The sequence below is a fragment of the Megascapheus bottae genome, chromosome 9 (assembly GCF_031878675.1).
Source record: "Megascapheus bottae isolate mThoBot1 chromosome 9, mThoBot2.hap1, whole genome shotgun sequence".
Taxonomy (NCBI): Eukaryota; Metazoa; Chordata; class Mammalia; order Rodentia; family Geomyidae; genus Megascapheus; species Megascapheus bottae.
The window spans coordinates 41,847,692-41,864,842 of record NC_143517.1 but is presented as its reverse complement, the minus strand read 5'-3'; the positions used below and the strand labels follow the sequence as shown (position 1 = coordinate 41,864,842).

Sequence of the window (17,151 nt, the reverse complement as noted above, 5' to 3'; positions counted from 1 at the left end):
TGTTTATTATTTTAAATCCTGGTTAGATAGATATAAATGTTTATTAAAGTGTTATTTGTAAAAATTTGAAATCTTGGGGCCGGGAGTTTGGCCTAGTGGTAGGGTACTTGCCTAGCATACACAAAGACTCAGGTTCGATTCCTCGGTACCACAAACATAGCAAAAAGCCAGAAGTGGTGCTATGGCTCAAGTGGTAGAGCTCTAGCCTTGAGAAAATCCAGGGACAGGGCTCAGTCCCTGAGCCCAAGCCCAGGACTGGCCAAAAAAAAAAAAAAAAAAAAAAAATTGAAATCTTAGTGCAGTACAGAGTAGAGGATAGAAAGATTTTGAAACCATTAAGTCAGCCTTCTCTATATTGGTGTAAGTTTTAGTGTATAACTCACAGTCAATATTTTTACTTTCTAGAATTAAATTTAAAACTTAGTAGACAAAAGTAAACTGCATTGGGGCTGGGAATCTGGCTTAGTGGTAGAGTACTTGCATGAAGCCCTGGGTTTGATTCCTCAGCACCACATAAACAGAAAAGAGCTAGAAATGATGCTGTGGCTCAAGTGGTAGAGTGCTAACCTTGAGCACAAAGAGGCCCAGGGACAGTGGCTAGGTCCTTAGTTGAAGCCTGATGACCAGCAAAAGAAAAATGAACTATATTTACCCAATCATTAACAAATTGGAAAAATTGCATACTATATTAAGACTTTGACACAGATACCTAACCCTTAAAATACTACTTTTAAAATAACAGATCTATGGGGTGATCTTCTGCACTTAATTAAATAGTAACTTTAAAAATTAAAAAAAAAGTATACTTGGCAGCCTTAATTATAAGTACTGAATTTTCAGTTATTTAATGTTGGACGTAAGTGATTCATAAATACCTCCTTTTTCAAATTTTCTCTTTCTAAATATTACTTTTTGTTGAGCCATAGAAACAAGTCACAATCTTGGAGAGTGATGTTGATGAGCATGCGCATGCGCATGCGCATGCATGCGTGTGCCTGGTCAGTCATTTGATTCGTGGGTCCTGGGGCTTGAACTCAGAGCTTGGTTTAGGAGCTCTTCCCAAGATTTTGTTGCTTAAAGTTAACCACTGTACTACTTCAATGAGCTACAACTGTTTCTGGCTTTTTGGTGGTTAATTGGAGATGAGTCTCATGGACTCAAGCCTGGGCTGGCTTTGACACATGATCTTCAGATCTCAGTCTCCTGAGAAATTATTTAGGATTATAGGCATGACCCATCAGTGCTCAGCTTCATCAAATTTTTTAAATGCAAGATTAATCCAGAAAAAATCCTGTCCATAGGGACTAGGAGTTTGGCCTAGTGCTTGCCTAGCATGCACGAAACCCTGTGTCCAATTCCTTGTGGTGCCACATACACAAAAAGCCAGAAATGGTGTTGTGGCTCTACCAGAAATGGTATTGTGGCTCAATTGGTAGAGCGCTATCCTTGAGAAATCCCAAGGACAGTGCCCAGTCCCTGAATTCAAGCCCCAGGACCGTCTCACCCCCCCCCCCCCCAAAAAAAAAAATCCCACCTGTAAAATTACCAGATTATTAAAAACTTGTTAGTGTATTTCTGCTTTAACCTATTAAAGATGTTCTGTGTCTGCATTAAAAAGAAAACTTACTGAAATACTTTTTGGTTTGCTTATAGCTAATGTGTTAAAATTTTAATTTATACACATTTTAAAATCATAAACGAAGCATTTTATATAGTGTATTTTCAAATGAAACTAAGCATTTTAGAGTCTGAATTAAAAACCCAAATGAAACTTAAAATCACCTTTGTGTCAAAAATACAATTAAAATAATGGAGCAAACTCTTGTATAGTTTATAAAATTATTAGCTTATAATTTTCATCCATTCATTTGAAAAGGGTTAATGTTTTGAATGTTGCATGTCAGCATTATTAGATTATACATTTATATAAATTTTTGTTAGTAGATAAACTGCTGATAGTTTCATCCTGAAGGGTCTTTACTAGAGAGTGGCTTACTTTTATCCCACTGGTGTGACCCAATTGCATACCAGTTCTCCTTCTTCCCTTAGAGAGAGACTCTGAGCTGTTGCGTGAACGTGAATCCGTTTTACGTTTACGTGAGCGAAGGTGGCTTGATGGAGCCTCATTTGATAATGAGAGGGGCTCTACCAGCAAGGAAGGAGAGCCAAACTTGGATAAGAAGAATACACCAGTTCAAAGTCCAGTATCTCTAGGAGAAGATTTACAGTGGTGGCCTGATAAGGTATTTAAAAAATATGTATATTGTCTTTTCCATTTAAATAGAATGTTCCTTTTGTCCTTACTTGAAAAAGTTAAAGCTTATTTAACACTTTCTTAGACTAATTGAAAGAAAAAGCAGACAAAGTGATTTTTATTTTGTTTTTAAAAGATAAGCATCTTTATTGATGTTGCATGAGGTATTTCAGTTACATTCAGTGCTGGTATTCTCACACAATGAAGTAGTTCAGAAATTGGGATAGTAATTATTCATTCTATTCTCTAGTAACTCATTTCCCATTTATTTCTTTTGCCAATTTTGAAATGTCAGATTATTAACATTTTTGTTGCTGTTACTGCAAGGCAAGTGTATGGTCAGTTTGTGTAACATGTGGGTCAGGAAAAGATCAATAATCTTTTTTTCCTTGGTTGTTTAACTGTAATATTTATTAGACAGTGAGTTGGGACAAACCTTTTGTCCCAACCTATGGGACATAGAATAGGCAGAATAGCGATAAACTGAGGGAGTTGTGCTCAGCATCTAGAGAAATAGTGCAATGAGAAGCGGGAGTTGGGCCTAGTGGGAGTTAGCCTAGCATGTATGAAGATCCAGGTTTGATTCCTTGGTACCAAATGCATAGAAGAAAGCCAGAATTGGTGCTATGGCTCAAGTGGTAGGGCTCTAGCCTTGAGAAAACCCAAGGATAGTGCTCAGGCCCTGTGCTCAATCCCCTAGGACTGGGGAGGGGGGGGGGAAGAAATAGTGCAATGAGTCAATTTCAGAAAGAACCTAGGATTTGATCATTTGAACCTTAAAAAAGTCATTACTGCTGGGTGTGATGGCTCATTCCTGTAATCCTAGGTACTCAGGAGGCTGAGATTTGAGGATCCTGGTCCAAAACCAGCCTGGGCACCAAAAAGTCCGAGAGTCTCTTATCTCCAGTTAACCGCCAGAAACTGGAAATGGTGCTGTGGCTCAAGAGCTTTGAGCACTCAGCTCAGGGACAGCGCCCAGGCCCAGAGATCAAGCCCCACAACTGACCGGGGGGGGGGGGGGGGGGGGTGTGGAGAGGGCGGGGATCATTACTGCTGCAAATGAAATGGAGGTTAAAGCTATGATGTGTTTGTCTTAGTGTCTTTAGGTAGTTGATAATGCATCTCCAAATGCTATCATAGGAAGAAATATATTTTTACTGATTTAGAAGTGTACCTGTTGATTCTTATTTCCACAGACAGCTGAGTAGGAAATATTATAAAGTATGATGAAAACTTTGAGGTTACCATCCAGCAGATATAGAGATTCTGAATTTTTTTTCTTTGAACCTCAGCTCAAGTTGGGGAAAACTGTTAAGTTTCCAAATTTGTTTCCATAGCTATTGTGAGTCTTGAAGTTTTTTTCATTCTTTATGTGAAAGTTTTTGCATGAAAGTTTTTACAATAGAAGACATGAATTTTAATCAGCCCCTAGGGAAGTAAAGGATTTATTCTTTCTGGTGGTTTTCTTTGGTAACAGCCAAACTTTTACCAAACTGTGTTCTCTTACTTTTATGAGAGAACTTCAACTTTTTTATTTTTTATTTTTTTGCATTTTTTATTGTAATTAGTAAAAGGGTTACATGATATTTGCCACATAGAAGGTGCATTAATTCACATACATTGATACCCTTTCACATGTCTTGGTACCCATTTCCCTCCCCCCCCTTATTTTTTATTTTTTTGGCAGTCCTGGGCCTTGAACTCAGGTCCTGGGCACTGTCCTTGGGCTTTCTCAAGGCTAGAGCTAGAGCTACAGCACTATTTCTGGCTTTTTTCTATGTATGTGGTTCTGAGGAATCGAACCCAGGTCTTCGTGCATGCTAGGCAAGTACTCTACCACTAGGCTAAACTCCTGGCCTGAGAACCTCAACTTTTTATTTTTTATTTTTATTTTTTTGCAAGTCATGTGGCTTAATCTCAGGGCCTGAGCACTGTTCTTGGACTTTTCTCAAGTCCAGAGCTCTAACACTTGAGCCACAACACCACTTCCAGCTTTTTTCTATGTATATGGTATCAAGGAATGGAACTGGGGCCTTTGTTCATGCTAGGCAAGCACTCTACCACTAGGCCAAACTCCTGGCCCCCAAATTCAACTTTTTTAAAAGGGGGGAAAACCCCCAAAACAAAATCATGATAGACTGTATCCCAAGAGCTAGGGTGGTGGCTCATGCCTGTAATCCTAGCTACTCAAGAGGCTGAGATCTGAAGATCATGGTTCAAAGCCAATGTGGGCACTAAAGACCAGGAGACTCTGTCTTTAATCACTAGGAAACAGGAAGTGGGGCTGTGTCTCCAGGGGTAGTATTGTAGCCTGGAGCTGAAGAGCTCTAGGACAGTGTCCAGCCCCAGGGATAGGGCAGTAGCCTTGAGCTGAAGAGCTCAGGGACAGCTCAGAGTTCAAGCCCCATGTCACCCCCCCCCCCAAAAAAAAAGAATGTATCCCAACAGGTCTTGGGGAAACACAAGAGTTCATCTCTATAGAGTGACCACGAAGGTTAGGCTCTGGAGCTTGATTACTGGATGTGTATCTAGCACTGCCTCTTTATTACTTTGGTCAAGTTCTCTAGAACTTAATTTTTCTCCGTTTTGAGAGAGATGATTTTTTTCCTTTCTAGATTGCCATGAAATAAAATGTGCTATACTAACACATTAATATTCTCTAAATAGGTAAAGTATAAAGAAGAACAAGAAGTGTGGTTTTGTTTTGGGAAGAGAAAACAAGTAGAATAGGAAACTGGTTGAGGGGTGGGTAAGAAGATCTGTGGGTCAGATAGGTACATTTAGCAATCTGTTTTGTGTTCAAAGTCTAATATTTGTAGTGAAATTATCCATAATAGTTATAGTTGTAATACAACACAATAGAGGAAATTAATGGGTCTGTACTAAATGAAGGGAGTGCCTAAGTGTCCAAATTTCTGATGGTTTCTGAAGAGTTGTACCTGGGAACATCAACTTCTTTTTCTTTTTTCTCTCTAATAATCCTACCTTTTTATTCTCCCACCTCTTTTTTCCTTCTTCCCTTTTTCCTTCACCAATTCCTCATTATAATCACTTTTCTTCACCTCCTGTTTCCTTATCCCTTCTTTATTCATTCAATAATCAAACCATCTATAGCCATTTATTTTCTTTTCTGTATCCAGTCAACTATCAAACTTACTTTTTCTGGCTCCTTTATTCTTTATACTTTGCAGTTTTGATAATATAATGAGAAGATGTTTAGCTCTGTGGTTATCTGTATTTTTACTTTTCTAGGGTTTTGTATTTAGAGTTTTTTTTGGTTGTTGTTGTTGTTACTGTTTTTACAAATTTTTTCTAGCTTTTTTTGTGGTATTGGGGCTTGAACTCAGTACCTCACAGACATGTGAGGGTTTATGTAATTCATGCTTGTTTTAGCAATGTGATATGCACATTTACGTAATGGAAGATAAAATCACTATGGGCCCTGGTGGCTTATGTCTGTAATCCTACCTACCCAGAAGGTTGAGATCTGAGGATTACAGTTCAAAACCAGCTCTGGCCAAAAAGTTCATGACTCTTCAATTACCTACCACAGAGCTGTAATTGGAGTTGTGGCTCAAGTAGTAAAGTGCACGGCCTTGAGCACAAAAACTCAAATTGTAATACAATTGAGAAATTAAGCAGGCTTTCTGCCTGTACCAAAGTGAAGAATGAAGAAGGGATTGCCTAATTGTGCTATAGGGGCATATTCTAATCAGGAACAGACAAGGCACTGACTTCAAGCCCCAGAACTGGCACAAAACCCAGCAACAACAAACACACACATAAAAATCCCATGATCAAGCCATGGTGACTCATACCTGGAATCCTAACTTCAGTCCCAGACCTGGAGTACTTTGATTTAAAGATAGCCCTGGCAGAAAAGTCTATGCCATCTCTAACCATCAAAAAGCCAGGCTGTGGTTCAAGTGGTAGAGTGCTATCTGTGAACAAGTAAGCTAAGCCAGCATCATTTATTTCTTCTTCTTCTTTTCCTTTTTCTTTTCTTTCATCCCTTTTTTGCCAGTCTTGGGCTTGGGCTCAGGGCTTGAGCACTGTCCTTGGACTTTCTCAAGGCCAGTACTCTACCACTTGAGCCTCAGCACCACTTCCGGCTTTTTGCTATGTATGTGGTACCGAGGAATCGAACCCTTGTCTTTGTGCATGCTAGGCAAGCACTCTACCACTAGGTCAAACTCCTGGTCCCTCTTTTTTAAAAATTTTTTATTTTTAATTTTTTGTGAGTCAAGGGGCTTGAACTCTGCCTGGGTATTGTCCCAGAACTCTTCAGCTCTAGGCTACCTACCACTCTACCCTTGAGCCAAGTCCCACTTCCCATTTTCTAGAGGTTAATGAGATAAGAGTCTGGGTCCTTTTGTGCAGCCTGGCTTTGAACCTTGATTCTTACTTCTTAGCCTCCAGTGTAGCTAGGATTACAGATGTGAGCCACCACACCCGGCAGCATGCGCGTGCGTATGCACGTGCGTGTATGTGTGTGTGTGTGGTTTTTTCTTTTTCTTTCTTTTTTTTTGGCAGTCATGGGGTTTGAACTCAGCTCCTGGGCACTGACTTTTGCTCAAGGCTAGTGCTTTGCCACATGAGCCACAGTGCCACTTCTGGCCCTTTCGGTTCATGTTGTACTGAAGAATTGAACCCAGAGCTCATGAATGCTGGGCAAGCACTCTACCACTAAGCCATACACCCAGCCAGCCAGCATCATTTCTTAACTAAAATCTCCTTATAATTTAGACTTACTGGGAAAGTTCCTCACTAATATAATGGCCACTTACGAAAACCTCACAGCCAATGTCATAATCAATGGGGAGGGCGCCTGATTTTTCACTAAGGATGCCCATTTTTTACTGTATTAAAAAAATAGTACTAGAAACACTTAGAAGGGCTTGTTACAGGGCAGGTAGTGAATATCATTCATAGGAATGGAGGCTGCAGGAAAGGAAAGCTTTTCCACAGATGAAGTCCTTTAGGAGCTGTTATGATGCTTTATTGTTGTTGTTTTTCCCCCTTTTTTGGTGCCTGTTGTGGGGGCTTGAATTCAGAGTCTGGGAATTGTCCCTGAGGTTTTCTGTTTAAGGCTAGAACTCTACTCCTAGAGCCAGAGTGCCACTTTCAGCTTTTTGGATAGTTGATTGGAGATAAACAGTCACATGGACTTTCCTGCATGGGATTGTTTTGAACTTGATCTGGGCAAAAAGTTAACAGAAATAGAGGGATAGAAGTTGAGTGGTGATCCTGGTGGACATAATTCTGAAGCATTGAGGTCACCATGACCTAAGGAAGGCCAGTTCATGGAGGGCTCCAGGGCCTTCTGAAAACTGGTATTCTTCTTGCAAGCTCTCAGATAGCTGTGATTTTTTGTGTTCCCATAATTTTAAAAAAAATCTTATTTTTTATAGTGGTTAAGTTGACAAAGACTTCAGCAATTTTCATAGTATTATTTTTACTTTGCAGGATGGAACAAAATTTATGTGTATTGGGGCTCTGTATTCTGAGCTTCTGGCTGTTAGCAGTAAAGGAGAACTGCATCAGTGGAAGTGGAGTGAGTCTGAGCCTTACAGAAATGCCCAGGTATTTCATTATATTAAATCTCACATTGAAGAACTCTACATATCAACATAGTATAGTAATCATTTTTTTTATTCTTTTAAAGAATCCTTCATTACATCATCCAAGAGCAACATTTTTGGGGTTAACCAATGAAAAGATAGTCCTCCTGTCTGCAAATAGCATAAGAGCAACTGTAGCTACAGAAAATAACAAGGTAGGAATCACTTTGTGCTTGTAAGCATTTCATGCCTGAATTCTTGGTTTTCTTTCTCTCCTTGCTCCTTTTCATCTTTTCATTTTCTATCTTTTTGTTTAATCAGGTCCATAAATACAAATTTTTGAACCCTTTAGTGGTTGATCCAATGCTTTTGTGGAGGGGAGGGGCTTGGTAAATATAATAAAACTAGCATTCTGCTTTAAGAAAAAGAAAAAAGTGAGAAAAGTGAAAAGCAACGTGTTTCCTTTTGAGAGAGATGTTGAAGCTATTAAAAATACTAGATTAAAAGTATGGATCTTAAACCTCAAACAATCCAATCCATTTAGCTTTCAAGTCACTAACTTCTATTAAACTTTGTTGGAGCAAGTCAGGCCTTGTAATCCTAGCATTTGCCTAGGCTTTATAGTGAGATAGTCTCTCTTCTCTCACTGCTCTCCCTCCCCCAATCTCTAGTCCTATTTTGCACTGATTATTTTTGAAACAGGGTTAGATGTGTGCCTGGATTACTAATGGGGTAAAAGGCAACTAGCATCCCTAGCTGGGATGCCAAAGACATTTGTATTGGAAGTCTTGATCCTTAATCTCAGTTTCCCACGTAACACCATTTTAGAATACCATTCTAAGAGTATATATGCCCTTCTCTCATTTTGATCACAGTTCTTTTGGAAAAAGATTGTTCAGGCCATCCTTGATCCTTGGAAGTACTACTTATTTTGTTTAAACCTTTACTATTTCATTCCTTAGGTTGCTACCTGGGTGGATGAAACTTTAAGTTCTGTGGCTTCTAAGTTAGAGCACACTGCCCAGACTTACTCAGAACTTCAAGGAGAACGGATAGTTTCTTTACACTGCTGTGCTCTTTATACCTGCGCTCAGCTGGAGAACAATTTATATTGGTGGTGAGTCTGTAGAGAGGAGAAATTTCAGTTAATTCTTTTATGTTCATAGAGGGCTGTTTTTGAGGAACGTAGAGAAAGAAATTATACTTTAAAGTTACGTTAAAGAAAACTTACATGTAAATGTATGAAAGTAATATGCTATTAAATTTTATGAGAGCTGCTTACATTTGGGGATTTTTTTTTTTTTTTGGAGAAGGTCAGTCGTGGGCTTGAACTCAGCTGGCTGCTGTTCCTGAACTCTTCAGCTCAAGGCTAGCCCTCTGCCACCTGAGCCACAGTGCTACTTCCAGGTTTTGGGTGGTTAATTGGAGCTAGGAGTCTCGTGGACTTTTGTGCCTGAGCTGGCTTTGAACCGCTGTCCTCAGTTCTCAGCCTCCTGAGTAGCCAGGATTACAGGGGTGAGCCCCTGTTGCCCAGCGCATTTGGGGATGTTTTTAATTCCTCTCTTTAATACATTTGAATTTTGCTTTCACATAATTACATGATATATGATATTTAAAATTTTGTTGCTGAGTTTTGTCTTAATTGTAAGTTATCTGTTAGAAGGATCCAGATTTTTTCTTTTATTTAAGGTGATACCAGTAATTTTTGTTTTGTTTTTGTCAATTGTGGGGTTGAACTCTGTCCCTGAGCTCTTCAGCTCAAGGCTTCCGCCCAACCCCTTGAGCCATAGTGCCACTTCCACTTTTCTGGTGGTTAATTGGAGATAAGAGTCTCTTGGACTTTAGTACTTAGTTCCTGGACATGCTTTGAACAGTGATCCTTAGATCTCAGCCTCCTGAGTAGCTAGGATTATAGGTGTGAGACACTGCGCCCAGCTTCTTTTTTTTGGGGGGGGGGGGGGTCTCTGAGCTTGAACTCATGGCCCAAACATGGGCTTTCTCCAGGTCAGAGCTCTACCACTTGAACCATAGCACCATTTCTGGCTCTTTCTATGTATGTGCTTCTGAGAATTGAACTCTGGTTTTTGTGCTTGCTAGGCAAGCACTCAACTATTAGTCCAAACTCCAGTAATTTTTGCTGGCAAAAACAATGTTTAGGTAAGACTTTCAGTGAAGTTTACTTATGTGTAACAGAAATATCCTAAAGGTTTATTAAACTTACATAGAAGTTGCAGTTGAGAATAATTGCATCTTAGTATTCTAGGATAAAAATAATAGAAAAGAAATATATGTTATCCTTAAATGATTTTTGTTGTTGTTGTTTTTGGTTATTTTGGCTACTTATTTGATGAGTTGATGGTTTTCTTTTCAGGGGCGTAGTCCCTTTTAGTCAAAGGAAGAAAATGTTAGAGAAAGCTAGAGCAAAAAATAAAAAGCCCAAATCCAGTGCTGGTATTTCCTCCATGCCAAACATCACTGTTGGTACCCAGGTAAGTAATTAGTATTAAGCTTGTCTTATGAGACATTTCTCTTACACATTACTTTCTTCCCCTGTAAGCTATTCCTCTAGAAGCACTTTTTTAGGTGAATATCATTTGAAGGACCAGATTCTAAATTATGTATCACATACTTACATATTCATACTTACATATTCAGTAGTTGGTAACATTTTTATAGATTCTGACTGAATTTCAGTAAGCTTCCTTATAGTGTGGGGTTACTATATTACTTTAAAATCTTTTGATATTTTGGAACACAGCCACCCTCACCAAAAATATTTTTTACTTTACCCTGATTATATGGCCAGACCTCAATGTGTTTAACAGGCATCACTGATTATGACTAAGCTGTTGTTGAAAGATGTTGCTCAATGGGGATCAGTGTCTTATACGAGTCTTTGTCAGATCTCTGCATTTCTACCCGTTTCTGTTTTTTTAGACATGATTTCAGGCTCATACAGGTACAATTTTCTAATACCAGTATTCAAACTGAGCTCCTGTTCTAGCAGTGCCCTTTGTTTCATAACCCTGTGTCCTTGTGGAACCCCATATGCTTCCAAGTGCTTGTAAACAGCTTCAACAGCTAGTTGAATGCAGAAGCAGACTGTCTTTATTAAGTGAGAAGTCAGCCATCTAATTAAATCTGACATTAAGACATGTGTAAAACTGCAATGAATATCATTTCTCTCACTAATACTCTTAAACATCTAGTTACAAAATTGTATTAACATGAGGTTTTTTTATCTAAAAATTTTCAAATTTATGTGTGACATACATAAACAGAGGAGTTTGAGGGGACTATAGTAGTACTGGAAAAAAGTTCTGAGATGAAAAGGGTCCTGTTAACTGCAGTAGATGTTTAGTTACTTCATCACCCTCAAAACTTAGAGAATAGCTGAATTTTATTACATAATATGGCATTTTCTTATGAAGCATTTCATTTCCGGATTTTTTTTTTTTTTCCTTCACCAAAAGGTACTTATTCCCTAAGCCTCCAATAGTAGTTTGTCACTGCTGGGATTTTTGATTTTTTTCCAAATACACTTAAATAAGTACTGAATTTTTTTTGCTTGTGAATCTCTGTTTTGGGGTGGGTTTTTTTTTTGTTTTCTTTTTGCCTTTTTGTTAGCACAGTTGTCTTATTTTGACCCTTGTTAATATTCCAAATAGAAATTTCTCACTGATTACTCACTCTTCTATACATTATTGCTGACTTTTTGTTATTTATGTTAGTTCATCAAAAGCCTATTTCTTGGATACTCAAAATCCCTTGTCAACTGGTGGACTCATACATTAGCAATATGTGGCAGCTGCCTCTTCAGCATATTGGATGACATTACTGTAGGCAAGAAGGGGATGACTATATTGGAGAAAGGAAAGCTTTAAAATGCCTTTGTGTACAACTGAGATTTTATTTCATAGCTTTAGAAAACCTGAGATTTATTGTAGTGATAGCCAAAGGCAAGGATCATTGCATTCCACAAATCATTGTAGTTGAAATTTATGTAGACCTAATTGCACGTTATTTTTGTAAAAAGGCATTAATTAATAGCTACTATTGTAGCATGCCACAATTCTCCTTTAAAGACGTTTTTGTTGAATACTCCTTTAGGGTTTAAATTTTCACCAGTCTTTTCTGAAAAAATCTGATGAAACTTCCCATTAAGCAGGATAGAACTTTTCTAACAAGCCTGCTCCTGTGAACTGTTTGTCTATGCCACTGATCTGTAGTAAGGGTTATAGCTATAGTTTTGGATACCTGTTCTTTGGTACATTTGCAACTCTAAGCCAGTAGTTTCATTTCCCGTACATCTCAAGTGTACCATCAACTATCTTCTATCTAATTTTAGTTATAAGCTATCAATAAATATGATCTTCATGGTATGCCAACAGTTTAGCATAACACCATCTTTCCCCTCCTCCCTCCTTTTATTCCACCCCCCCCCCCCCACTCCGGGGCCTTGACGTCAAGGCCTGAGCACTGTTTTCTCAAGGCTAGAGCTCTACCACTTGAGCCACAGCACTACTTCTGGCTTTCTCTCCTCCTCTGCCCCCCTTCTATGTATGTGGTACCAAGAAATCAAACCCGGTCTTGGTGCATGCTAGGCAAGCACTCTACCACTAGGCCAAACTCCCAGCCTCTAACACCATCTTTTATTTTAATTCTTGGACATCTGAACAGAAGAAGGTCAGTATGGTTGTCCTGTTAGAGACATCAGATGAGATCTCTAGAGAATGCTTAAGTTTCATATGGAGCTGTTGGTGATTTATTGATTTATTGATTTATTTATTTATTTGTTATTGTTTTTGTTTTTTGGTGGATCACATGGCTTGAACTTGGCCTGGGCACTGTCCCTGAGCTCTTGAGCTCGAGGCTACTACCATACCCTGGAGCCAAAGCCTCACTTCCTATTTTCTAGAGATTAATTGAAGAAAAGAGTATCAGGTCCTTTTGTGCCCTGGATGGCTTTGACACTTGATCCTCAAATCTCAGCCTCCTGAGTAGCTAGGATTACAGGCGTGAGCCACTGTGATAATGTTTGACAATGCCATTTTTGCAGGTTTTCAGGGTATGAACTGAGGGGATAGACCCTCAGAGTACAGAGTATTTGCTGCTAAATTGAGTTAAGCTTCTGACATGAATGTCCGTTTCTAATTTTAAGAGAAGAATTGCAATATTCACTGAAGTGTCTGGGTAGTATAAAGCAGCAGCCTTCCTGGGGGAAACATCCATAGAAACCAAGTTACAAAGTCTCTGTAGCATCATGAATTAAGGAAGAAAATTAGAACTATAGGAACTGATAAACCTTTTTAGTCTCTTCTATTTTCTTTTGGGCAGAGCTATTGATATCGCTGCTGTAATTTCTTAAAGTTAATCCTAAACATTTAGGAAAAGTTACTGGTCCTTGCAATTTTTCAGAACAAAGTTTTATTTATTTATTTATTTTTGCCAGTCCTCAGGCTTGAACTCAGGGCCTGGGTACTATCCTTGAGCTTTCTCAATGATAGTACTCTTATCAGTTGAGCCACAGTGCCACTTCCTACTTTTTCTGTGTTGTGGTACTGAAGAATCCAACCTAGGGCTTTGTACATACTAGGTGAGCACTTTACCACTAGGACATGCTCCCAGCCTCAAAGCCATTATTGATTGTATAAGATTGTACTGGAAAACCTAGGAAGTAATACTGTTATATATTACATTTCATATACTTGTTCTAAAGTTATGTCATCTTGGTGATTTCCTTTTACCAGGTATGTTTAAGAAATAATCCTCTTTATCATGCTGGAGCAGTTGCATTTTCAATTAGTGCTGGGATTCCAAAAGTTGGTGTCTTAATGGAGTCAGTTTGGAATATGAATGACAGCTGTAGATTTCAACTTAGATCTCCTGAGAGCCTGAAAAGCATGGAAAAGGCTAACAAAACTACTGAAGCTAAGTATGTATTATGGTTTTATATTATTTTCTACTTGATATATTTATGAATGTGGGTTATAAAATAGAATTTAAAAGATAGAACAATCAGGAATCTAACTTTTGCTAATTGCAACTTAAGTACTACTTTTTTTTTTTTTTTTGGCCAGTCCTGGCTTGAACTTGGGACCTGGGAACCGTCCTTGGGCTTTCTCAAAGCTACCACTCTACCACTTGATCCACAGCTCCACTTTCAGCTTTTTCTTTTGTGTGGTGCTAAGAAATCAAACCCAGGGCCTTGTGCCTCCTAGGCAAGTATTCTATCACTAAGCTACACTGCTGGCCCAATAATTTGTTCTTGATGGTAGGTGTAGCATATGGCAGTATAGCTTAGCTTTTCTGATTCTGCTCCTCTCAACCCCCACCATTAGTTTGCATTCTTTGAAGATGTTACATAGCAATAAATTTTTTTGATGGGTGTGGGGTGGAGTAGTTAGTCTTGGGCTTGAACTCAGGACTTTGTTGCTTTCCCTGAGCTTTCTACTCGAGGCTAGTTCTCTACCACTTTGAGCCACAACATCACTTCCCATTTTCTGGGTGTTAATTATAGATAAGAATGTCATGGCCTATCCTGTTTGGGCTGGCTTTGAACCATGATCCTAAGATCTCATAGTAGGCAGGATTATAGGTATAAATGAGCAACTGGTACCTGGCTGTAATAATGTTTTTAGCCTTGGGCCAGGGAGCGTAGCCTAGTGGTAGAGGGTTCACCTATCATGCACGAAGCCCTGGGTTCAATTCCTCAGTACCACATGCTCAGAAAAATCCAGAAGTGTTGCAGGGACTCAAGTGGCAGAGTGCTAGCCTTGAGCAAAAAGCAGGTCCTGAATTCAAGTCCCAGGACTGGCAAAAAAAAAAGTTTTTAGCCTTACTATTAGGCAGACTTAGTCTTCCCTTCCTCTGCAATCCTCTTTCCTCCTCCTCCTCTTCCTCCAACTCTTCCTCTCCCTCCCCCCTCCTCCCCCTCCCTCTTTCCCCTCCTCCTCTCCCCTTCCCCTCCTCCTCTGTCTTTATTCCTGGGGCTTCAACTCAAGACTTGGACACTATCTTTGAGACTCTTTGTGCTCAAGATTAGTACTCTACCATTTGCTATGACATTTCTTCTAGTCTTTTCATAGTAGCTGATTGGAAATAAAAAGTCTCAAAGGCTTTTCTACTCCCCAGGCTGGATTCAAACTGTGATCCTCAGATCTCAGCCTCCTGAGGAACTAGGATTACAAGTGTGAGCTGCTGGTACCTGGCCTGTCTTGATTTTTGAGACCAGGGCTTGTTATTTTAGCCCAGGCTGGCATTAAACTCATGATCCTCCTGCCTTTGCCTTCTAACTTCTGGAATTAAAGCTATGTTCCATCGTATCTAAAATTTTAAACTCTTGTTTATGTTTTAGATCATCAGAAGGTTAATGTACTAAAGATAGGAATAATAAAGGATTTGTAACTTTGAGGTCGAAATAGGGAGATTTGAGGGACATGTGTAAAGAAATAATTGAATTTTAAATTGTTGGTAAGGCAACTATGGACACCTTTTTTTTTTTTTTCCAGTCCTGGGCTTGGGCTCAGGGCCTGAGCACTGTCCCTGGATTTTCTCAAGGCTATAGCTCTACCACTTGAGCCACAGCACCACTTCTGGCTTTTTGCTACGTATGTGGTACTGAGCAATCGAACCCGGGTCTTCGTGCATGCTAGGCAAGCACTCTACCATTGGCCAAACTCCTGGCCCAACTATGGACATCTTAATGTTCATATTCTAGAAACAATTGACTAACCTTTAAATATATATACAATTTTAGTTTCTAATAAAACTTATTTTTGAAAACATATTTGCTCTGTGGGTCCTGTCATGTTCCTTAACTTAAAAACAAAATATTATAAAGATGATCCCTCAACTTCTTCCCACCCCCCCACCCCCCTCTCTTTTTCTTTTTTTCCGCCAGTCCTGGGCTTGAGCTCAGGGCCTGAGCACTGGCCTTACCACATGAGCCACAGTACCACTTCTGGCTTTTTCTATGTATATGGTACTGAGGAATTGTACCCCAGTCTTCATGCATGCTAGGCAAGCACTCTACCACTAGGCCTAACTCCTGGCCCATCAACTTTTAATCTTGTAAATATATGTGACCCTTATTGTAACATGGAAGAGTATATTCCATAAATGACGTTTTAAATATTTTTGGTTTCTTTTTTCTAAATACTTGGAAGCATTGAAAAAATGGTTGAGATTACATTGTACGTATAGGTTTTTAAAGATCCTTGTTTGCTTTTCATTTATGCTCATGTGTGAAGACTTATGTTTGGCTCTGGCATTATTTCTCCTAATATTAAAAATGAAAACCGAAAAGCCGGTTACTGGCTTTTTATAGGTGGTTCACACTTATAATCTTAGCTACTCAGGAGGTTGAGATCTGAAGATTGTAATTCAAAGCCAGTCCCAGAAGGAAAATCCCTGACTCTTTTCTCTTCTAATTAACCTGTACAAAAAAGCAGAAGTGGAATGGTACCTCAAGTGGATAGTATGTTAACCTTGATCACAAAAGCTCAGAGAGGTAGTGCCCAGGGTGTGAGTTCAAGCCCCATAATTGCCACCAAAGAAAAAAATCCCAGTCACAAAAATCTGAACCAGGTGAACCAGGTACCATAGGCTTATACCTGCAGTCCTGAGAACAAAAGAGTTATGGTGTGAAGCCATCTTGAACAGAAAGCACTAAGAGACTTCATCTCCAGTTGGCTGTCAAAAAGCCAAATGCAAGCCTAGCTCAAGTAGTAGTTCTAGAAGTAGTAGATCAAGTAGTAAATCTAGAAGACCAAGCAAGAGTGAGTGAGACCCTAAGTTGAAATACTAGTACCACCAAAAAGAAAAAAAGAATTTTTTTTTTCCTGGAGCAAAATTTAATAATGTGTATGAAAAGACTTAAATGCAAGCCACTTAATTGAGGAAATGTTTAGCTTAGCCAGCACAAGGCCATGAGTTTTAGTACTGGCAAAAAAAAAAACCCCAAAAATCCAGCAATAAAAAACCCTTGAAGGGGCCGGGAGTTTGGCCTGGTGGTTTAAGTGCTTGCCTAGCATGCATGAAGACCCGGGTTCGATTCCTCGGTACCACATACATAGAAAAAAGCTGGAAGTGGTGCTGAGGCTCAAGTGGTAGAGCTCTAGCCTTGAGAAAGTCCAAGGACAGTGCTCAGGCCCTGAGCTCAAGCCCAGGACTGGCAAAAAAAAAAAAAAAAAAAGAAAAAAAAAAAAACCCCTTGAAATATAGAAACACAAGGATTGTTATTATATAAGTTGAGGACATAATTTCTAACAAATCATACCTGCAGTGCACTACCTCTTGGAAACCTCCCTCAGACTCCAGAAGGCTGGGATTACA

The 17,151-nt window shown here is 39.2% G+C and overlaps 1 protein-coding gene across 6 annotated transcripts in view; it reads left to right on the top strand.

Moving 5' to 3' along the window:
- Ubr5 (ubiquitin protein ligase E3 component n-recognin 5) overlaps window positions 1-17,151 on the top strand; it is a 118,416-nt gene that overhangs the window by 40,937 nt on the left and 60,328 nt on the right. For 4 of the 6 annotated variants that reach the window (XM_090339163.1, XM_090339164.1, XM_090339166.1 and 1 more), the window contains exons 9-14: window positions 2,032-2,243; window positions 7,721-7,837; window positions 7,920-8,030; window positions 8,778-8,932; window positions 10,187-10,304; window positions 13,566-13,750. In XM_090339163.1, coding sequence (XP_090195289.1) covers window positions 2,032-2,243; window positions 7,721-7,837; window positions 7,920-8,030; window positions 8,778-8,932; window positions 10,187-10,304; window positions 13,566-13,750 — 898 coding nt within the window. The remainder of the gene's footprint in view (window positions 1-2,031; window positions 2,244-7,720; window positions 7,838-7,919; window positions 8,031-8,777; window positions 8,933-10,186; window positions 10,305-13,565; window positions 13,751-17,151) is intronic. The other 2 variants (XM_090339165.1, XM_090339168.1) reach the window with 1 other exon arrangement.